The sequence below is a fragment of the Carex rostrata genome, chromosome 6, assembly GCF_964058835.1.
Source record: "Carex rostrata chromosome 6, lpCarRost1.2, whole genome shotgun sequence".
Taxonomy (NCBI): domain Eukaryota; kingdom Viridiplantae; phylum Streptophyta; class Magnoliopsida; order Poales; family Cyperaceae; genus Carex; species Carex rostrata.
The window spans coordinates 4,163,820-4,172,521 of record NC_135923.1 but is presented as its reverse complement, the minus strand read 5'-3'; the positions used below and the strand labels follow the sequence as shown (position 1 = coordinate 4,172,521).

The 8,702-nt window shown below is 36.9% G+C and overlaps 1 protein-coding gene across 1 annotated transcript; it reads right to left on the bottom strand.

The window, feature by feature from the left end:
* Nucleotides 1–271: 271 nt before the first annotated feature.
* LOC144556201 (fanconi anemia group I-like protein) lies at nucleotides 272–7,961 on the bottom strand. Its single transcript, XM_078304705.1, has 13 exons — nucleotides 6,993–7,961; nucleotides 6,832–6,913; nucleotides 6,277–6,468; nucleotides 6,102–6,166; nucleotides 5,862–6,021; nucleotides 5,535–5,780; nucleotides 5,339–5,455; nucleotides 4,657–4,848; nucleotides 4,394–4,475; nucleotides 3,361–4,166; nucleotides 2,231–2,741; nucleotides 1,350–1,540; nucleotides 272–889 (listed from the first exon to the last, which is right to left on the bottom strand). Exons 1-13 carry the CDS (start codon nucleotides 7,916–7,918, stop codon nucleotides 434–436), a joined length of 4,026 nt encoding a protein of 1,341 aa, XP_078160831.1. The 5' UTR covers nucleotides 7,919–7,961; the 3' UTR covers nucleotides 272–433.
* Nucleotides 7,962–8,702: the final 741 nt, after the last annotated feature.

Genomic DNA, 8,702 nt, shown 5'->3' with positions numbered 1-8,702 from the left:
TCCCTAAACATTTTTTTTTTCTAGTTAACGATGGTTAAACACTATGAACCACTACGTCTTGAAATGCTGAACATGTCACAGTACACACCATTACCAGTGCCTCAAGCTCTATGAAACTGACTTTACTATAGTAAATGTGCTACAAGTGGTTTTCAAAAGGTAGTGCGAGCTTGCAACATCTGCATCACTTCTATTTATGTGATTTATTTTCTCTTTCATCTAGTTGGGCTTTGAAGTTCTAATATTGATTTTCAATTAACAATTACAACTTTATAAGCATTAAATGTATTGCTACTAGTATTAGACATCTTGCTCTTCAACAGCTTACTAAGACATCAATTGTAACAATGCTTCCAGGATTTATCTTTAGATAATGTGATGCTTCATCCAAGAAAATAAAAGGGAAAAAGAAATGAGTATCTATGAGATTACATTATAGACTTACTTGCACTTCATCATCAGAATCTTCTACAACAGCACTACTCATAGTTCTCTTCTTCCTCACTGGCACCTCTTCATCCTCTTCCCTTTCACTTCCATCATCCTCAGGCCCACCCGTCAGAATCTTCTCAGATGCACTTTCTTCATCTACGCCTTCACATTTGTCAGATTCATTCTCCGAAGAAGCATCATTTACATCCTCACGGTCATGGTAAACTTCCTGTTGAGACTCCTTTCTATTTAAACCCTCCTCTTTTTGTAACTGTATCTTGAAGTCCCTGGAAGTACTTCGTTTTGCGTGCCGCATTAGGTTGACCTTTGTAAGTTTGGTTAGCTTGATTAGGTACTTTTCGTAATCTTCAATTTGGAATATTAGGTCCGGGATGCACCGGCTCTCTCTCTTGATCTTGTTCAAGGTTCCTTTAGTAGGGGCACTGCGTCCTTGTTTCTGACAACGATATTAGAAATTTAGCTTAAAAATGAATTTAATATTAACCAAATGATGCACTACCATATTTAAATAGGGTTAGAATGCATTTTATACCACTGAAATCATCAAATTACTTCTTTGGGCCAAACATGATGATTCTAACAGAAAATGACTATTGTGTGAATTTGCAACATTTGCATAGTGCTAAATCCTTTTATTAACAGAAAATTTGACATTTTCCAGTTTCAACTATTAAAGCAAAACAGAATTCATATGCACAGCTTAAAATAAAGTGATATTCATTTGCAATTATTTTAAACTAACCAGTGACATACTGAAATTTCAGCCAACTACACAAGGATGGATTAGTCAAATTCCTTGCTGGAGAAACTAAAAAAAAAAGATAAATATATACAGAAAATTACAGATAACAAAAAGAATAAGGATAAATAAGATAACCAATGATTAGTTCACGTACCCATTGCACAAGAGCGATAAAGTTGTAAAGTCGACCAGTGAGCAGTCTACAAGTTTCTTCGGCCAATTTCTGGAACTTGAGACCAGGAAATGACTGCTTGCAACCCTTGGGTGCGATCTGGAGCTTTGAGGTTTTCACCAGGAGTTTGTAGAACCTCACATTTAGCTTCAGTAAGAGCTCTGCCTGGGAATCTACAGAAAATTAAGCAGTAACTATTTACTTCATGCAGAAGTTACAGTAAACAGATGTTAAATCTGCTGCAGCAAATATACTGAAAACAAATATTATAAAGACCAGGCTTCAAATGCCTCATGCCTTTCGTGCCTCAATCGTGCCTCAATCGTGCCTCACATCCTTATCTCCATTTTTAAAGTCCAAACAGTTCATCGGAACCGCTCAACATGGTCTCCGTATTAAAATCGGCACGGAGACCAAATTTTACAATTTTTGGAAATGTTTTACTATTTTTTTTAGATAGGTACAAAATCACTGTTTTTAAGAAGATTCCGGACCATCCAAAAATAGTGATTTTGTATAAATTTTTTAACAAAAAATATAAAATTTAGTCTCCAAGCACATTTTAATATGAAGATCATGTTAAGCGGTTCAGATCGACTGCTTAGACTTTGAAAACGGAGATAAGGATGTGAGGCATGAATGAGGCATGAAAGACACAAGACATTCAAACCCTACTCTATCATAAAATGCCCGTCAAAGGATTACCACCTGGGATTCCAGTGACATGTCAGAAAATTAACATGTACCAGTTTTTTCTCTACTGCAGTTTTGTTTATTTTAGGTTTCATGATATTGCTGTTGTCAGCAACTCAGCATGGTATCATACCATCTACACCCATTAACTATAAGGATCAAGTAGATACCACTAAGATTCATCTCAGCAAAGTAAGATAGCAGATGAACTATCGAAACCAATCTCGAATAAAGTGCATCTTCTACTTCGATCCGAGACACCACCGTACCACCACTATACCAACTTCCCCTCTTATCAAAAGCTGTACTTCCATTAACCATCTCCTTAAGCCTTGACAAAATCCAATCAAATTCAAGAATTGACGATTCTACCCCTCCAATCAACACCCCTGCAATCACATCCTTTGTTGAGCAGTTGACAAAACATAACATCTCTGATGCAGGTATCGGGTCGTCAGACTCAGAGCCAAAAACTAAAAGCAACTCTGTTGCAACATCCTTTGCAAATGTTATGTCGTTTGGTGCAGGAATCAATTTTATGGCTAGTGTTATGATGGCACGCGCCAAATTGGGATTTTCAATTTTTTGGTTTTTGCATAGATCAACAACCCATGAACTGAGAGAGCTCCTCTGTTCGGCTGGTAACCTCTTACCAATTGTGAAAATCAGTTCAGCTAAAGCCTGGACAAAACAAAAATAAATTCAGTAGAGTACCTACACATGCCAGGTACTGTGGGGCAAATCATACTGCCCTTTTTCTTTCTTGGTATTGGTCTCTTGTTGGGTGGTTTTCAGGTCAAGTTTAGCCACAAAGAAAGACAAGTCTTGGTACACAGAGAACCAATTTTTTCATTGGTAGCATAAATGAATAACAAAATTTCACTACTACCATCAATTTGAGACAATTTCAATTATACCACAACCGCTCAATTTCAGCGGTTGAAACCGTTTCGCCCTGAATAATTCAGCAGTTTAATTTCTGCATGTTGATACTGGCTCATAACACAGATTTTGACCACTGAATTATTCAGCGGCCAGAACATTTTCAACCACATATAACAAAATTGTCCAAAATTGATGGTATATCTTTAATTTTATTATTTTATTTGGTATAGATAAAAACTCTCACATAGAAATTGGGAATTGTACAGGTTTTTAATGAACGGGGCTTTAAAATTTTATGACAATCATTGGTTGTAAAAATCCCAAATTAGGTTTACCTTGGGATGTTGTTATCATGATATGAAGAGTTATACCTAATTTTACAAGAATAGTTGCATATACGTATAAATCAAGTTACCTCAGATTCAGCATTGAGGGACAAAGAAACAAGCAGAGAAAACATCGGCTTTATCCCCCTCTCCAGAAACAAACATATCAAACCCACAAATCTCTCTTCAAAATCATTTATCAGCTCTTCTATTTCTTTTTCATTTTCTGGCAACATTGCAGCAATCATTTCCATTATCAATTCTGTGAGCTTATCTTTCGGTAAATTCATTTTTAACATTTCATTTAGGCATGTTAAAGCCACATACAGCTGGTCACCTTTGCTCTTTGCATTCTTCTTTTTGGGGCCAGCTTCTTTCTTTTGGCCCGGTACCAGCAACAAAGTAAGTTGTGATATCAGTACGCAGAGCCGTTTTAAATCCTCATTTAAGATTCCCTTTGAAGAATTGAGATATTGCAAGTGTCTAAGGCACGCATTAAAAGCAAAAGGTACTATTTTTGGATAGTCGCCCGGTTTCTTAGAAGAAGATGGCTGGGTGTGACTTTGGGTACGATCTTGAGTGTGTTTAGCAGATATCGAATTATTACATACTCTGATAGCAACTTGTAGGAGAACAAGAAGGCTTGAGACACTGAGAAAATGACCTCTGGTAGTCCTGTTGGGAGTTGATTTCTTGTCAAAAAAGTGGTATGATTCGATCAACTCAAACAATTCCTTTTCAAGTGAAGCCTTCTCCTGGTTTTCAGACTTTGCTAATTCTGTTAGTGTCATATTGATAAATACTTCTATGGAACCAGCGAAGGTTAAGTGCCTCAGGTGAACCATCTCTGCAGGGACAGAGTTGGTTACCGTTTCTTGGCTTTGAATCTGTTTCTCTGCAGCACATGCAAGAAGAAATGAAATCATATCAGTCCCCTGGTATAATAGTTTTATCAAAAAAAGCACTGGTACTGTTGTTAGGATTTTCCAGATTGATATTCAGCCAAAAGACCTAATAAGCCCCAGAAAGAAAAGAAATCAAATAGCAAAGAAGAGCAACAGATCTCTTCACAAGAATGCACAATTAATTTGTATAAGATCCTTCACAAAAAATTAATTATACCTTCCGTAATACAGCTTCCCAGGAACTTCCTGATTTTGGACATTGCTGTACACAATGAATCACCAGAAGATGATTTAGGAACCTGTAATTTATTGCAAATGATAAAATCTAAGACCAGACTTGTTTAGAATGTAACAAAACATACTTTCTCATTTTCAGAATTGTTAAGTAATATTGTTGCATCATATATTCATTACAGTGGTTAACTGGCTACTTAGCATTATTTTGTAATGTCTCAAAGGAGTTGAAAAAAGAAAAAATACCTCCCCATCTTGTGGAGTAGAAAAACTGAAGCATGGCCAAGCAGTGGCAGATCTAAGGTCAGATTTATTTTTCTGGTGGATGTTAAGCATCTGAGATATACATGATAAGAGATGATCTAAAGGTTCCACCACATGGACCTTCCCATTCTCTAACTTAAAACAAGCATCAACTCTCAAGGGGCAATCTGAGTCCTGAAATTACCTGTATTTTAGTTTATAGTATTTTTCTGGCAAATAGACAAATAAAATATTATAACATTACTAATTTTATTTTTAAGTTCTACAATAAAACCCCAATTTTGTCATATTTGCAATGCATTCTGTGTGCTTAACAGAAAAGTTATACTCTGCTAACATATGAAAATTTGCTCCTAGAAATAAACCCTCTACCTATTAAACTCCAAATTAAATTAAACTTGCTAGTATTATGTTTAAAATTTGGAGTTCTATGTTTAATTTAGCGATGGAATAGATTTATCTTTCCTAAAGGCAACACACCGATAAGGTTGCCAGAGAGTTAGATGGGATTTGAAAGGAAAAAAAGAAACGTTCTATGTATAGACCAAAATGCCAATACACAGAAGTTTGATTTACAAAATGCTGACAGTAAAATACAGGTCTCATTTGGAACCACAAAAATTAAAATCCTAATAAAAAAAAAATGAAAGTGACAAAAAGGGACCTCAGTGTAGAAGAGAAGAAAGTGGGGCCAGAGAAAATCAAAGATGCTGTTAGCAATATATGGGTCAGAAGCCGCAATTCTGACCAGACCCTCATATAACACCTCTTTGACTCGAACCTACCAACAAATAGACCAAAAGATAAAAAATAAAGAACAACTTAACATGAACTAAATTTTAGTAGTTGGAAAATCGTACCTGTTGCGATAAGCATCGCCTTAGCAACCCACTTAGGTCTTCAAACAATCTCTTGCATAAGCCAGAATTTACCTCAACTTGTTGACTGGAACTGGCCTGACTGGAGGAGTCCAGTATCTGATTCAGATCACTTCTACAGAATCCGGATTGGATCAATATCAGATCCATCATGGCTTTTGTAGCAGCAACACGAACGGGCTCCTCTCTTCTGAACATTGCCTTTCTCACAACCAAGATTATGTAATCCTGCATGGCTACTCTGGTCAATATCAGATCAATTGTTTGCAAAATAGTGTAAAAAAAATTGTAGTCACAAGTAAAGTGAACCTGTAAATCTCGGTTGGATCTGACAAGCGGTAACATGCAATTTATTAATGCAGCTGCAGTTCTCTCATGCATGTAAGCGAAATAGTCCAGTAATTCTTTCAGGTGTGAAACATATTCCAGAATTGTATACCTATAGCTCTGAATTAAGCAACCTAGTAACCTTTTACAAAAGTACAGTTAGCAAAACAAAGAAAACTAGAAAAAAAAAATATTTTAAGTTAGAAAAATGCAGGTAAGTACCTAATAACCTGAATGTTTTGCTGAGGCTTCAATGAAAGAATTCGGTATTTGCACTGCTGAATTACCTGCAAGAAAGATCAATGTTTAAATGATTTTTCATTGCATATACGAAAATTTGCAAGAATTTGAGTCCCACCTACTTCAAATATGCAGAATAATTTCTAACTACTCTAACCTCAGTTCTCGCGACCCCATGGATCTCAAAAAGTGATGTTAGCATTTGAATCCCCAACTCTTGAATCCCCATGATTCCATTGTGTAAGTTATCTTCTTCATTTGAGTCGCTATCAACAGAACCAAGTAATAGAAAACCCAGTTGAACTAAACCGGGTATCACATGCTCTCTCCCTCCATTGCTCTCACTGACCTACAATTATTACAGCCATATTATTACTGGAAATATATCATATTTCTTTAATCACCTTCAGTTATAAATATAACCAAATTATTCAATACGCTTCAGTTAAAAACCAACTACACAACTGAAGTTACATTTAGGCAGCATTTGGTGAGACTGAAGCTATAGGACTGAGTCTTACTTGGTAGCCTTCGCACAGATAAGAATTAATTATTCCATAATTTGTCAATCAATGATTAAATGGAAAAATGAACCCTGGTTGACCGTTAATTCAAGCTAAATTGGGGCTTATTTTGGCTATATTGCAAAAATTAGGGGAGATGGTTCAGTTATCCAACCATAGAATAAAATAGAATAAAACAAAAAACATACAGCTTTCATAATAGCTTGCTCTACACCCTTAGCTGTCTCGAGACACTGTTCCTTCACACGATTGGACAACCACTTGCAATCCCTACAAATATCAACAATTTAGAATAAGCTACCAAAATTTAATGTCAAATACAATATCCAGACGTACATAGCCACCTTACCTAGATACCTTACAATCGCGGATCGAATCTGTCACTGATGATTTAAGAGCACTCAAGACACTGTCATTAAGCCGCTTAACCCTAGCTACTGACAGCAACACATTCACCATGAAATGGTTCAGAGCACCAGCATCTGACCGCACTGTTGCCACTATCTCCTGCCCAAGCAACAGATCCTGCTTAACTGCAAAATTTACATGCATCAAGACTGTTCCTTCAACCTGTCTGACAATCGATCCCGGCCCTCTTACATGGCCCCCAAAGAATTGCAAAATGCCACTAATCACAGCCCTCCTACAAACCCCCTTGGAAGCCAGAAGCAACAGCTGGTACACGAGAGATGGTAGATCCTGTATGTCAACCGAACTCATCCCAGTGAAGATTTTATTGAGAAAATCTGGTACAGACGGTGCAATATCTGGTGGCAACTCACGTAAAATTGAAGAGAATTTCAGAAGGAAGGAATTTGACCAATCAGAGGAGAGAATTGTATCCAGAAAGGGTGAGATGGTGGGGAAACCGTAATTGGAGATGGATAGCGATAGAAGAGGCGGGAGGAGGTCGAGAAGAGAAGATGTGTTTGGATCAGAGATGCAAGAGAGGTTGGAGGTAAGAAGGTCGAGTGAAGTAGGGAGGAGAGAGGGATCAAGGCGATGGAGGAGAGGAAGGAAGAGAGCAGTGACTTGTGGCAAGTGCGTAGAGGGGAAGGTAGGAGAGAGTAAGTAGAGGAGGGATGGTTGGATGAGAGAGGAGGGGAAGGGAGGAGGGGAACGGGCGAGGAGGGAGAGGAGGGAGGAGAGGAGAAGAGGAGAAGGGGAGGTTGAGAGGAGAGAAAGGAGGGGCGAGATAGGCAAAGGAGAGGGGAGAGTAGACAAGGGGTCTCGCGCGAGCGAGACGATTTCGTCGGCGGTGATGGTGGCGAGCATGGTGGTGGTTCGCCGGAGCGTGCCGAGTGGAAGAGTGTGGCCGTGTGGGGATGAGGAAGGCTTTTGGGCTTTTGGGGTTTGCGCGGGAAAATAAGAACGTAATATTGATTGGTTCTTTTTGCGTTATTATAATCTTCCTCTGAAAAACGAAAAATTACTTAACAATGAATAAAACTGAAGAGTGAGGCTATGGACCTATGGTAATGGTATGAAATTTTTTTAAGTTTGGATGAAACTAGAAATTGAATAAGAATAGATTTAATGTTTGAGAATAATAGTTAATTTAATTTTTGATTAGATTAGTATAATAGTGAGCTAACTTATATAAGACAAACAAATAATAGTAGGTTAGTGCTATTTTTGTTCCATTTAAACATCGAATAGCTCAAAAGAACAGTGTTATTCTTACTCCATCCAAACACAATAATCATAATAAAAAAAAATGAAATTTACTTGTTTTTTACAAAAATCATAAGTAACGAGTAGCGTATTCATAGGAGTACCACTACTCCATCTCACAATTTTTTATGGTATTATGTGGTATAAAATGGTAAAATTAACACGTATTGAATAGATTATTGGATACTTCCTTTTATATACTGAATAGACTACGCGGTACTTATAGATTTTTAAAATATCAACCAACTATGTTGGTTCAATAAAATTCATTTTTTTAATTATGGTTAAAAATAAAATTCTATGGTATGCATATTACATATCAGCTCGTATTATAAATTTTCTTTTTCTTTTCAAAACTCAAATAATCAACCCGAACTGTTAAATA

Excerpts from the sequence above, each read along its gene's own strand:
- LOC144556201 (XM_078304705.1), bottom strand. The coding sequence starts at position 7,918 with ATGCTCGCCACCATCACCGCCGACGAAATCGTCTCGCTCGCGCGAGAC. Across the intron at positions 6,469-6,831 it reads AGCAAGCTATTATGAAAGCT|GTCAGTGAGAGCAATGGAGG; the intron begins GTATGTTTTTTG and ends TAATAATTGTAG. Across the intron at positions 5,456-5,534 it reads GGCGATGCTTATCGCAACAG|GTTCGAGTCAAAGAGGTGTT; the intron begins GTACGATTTTCC and ends ATTTGTTGGTAG.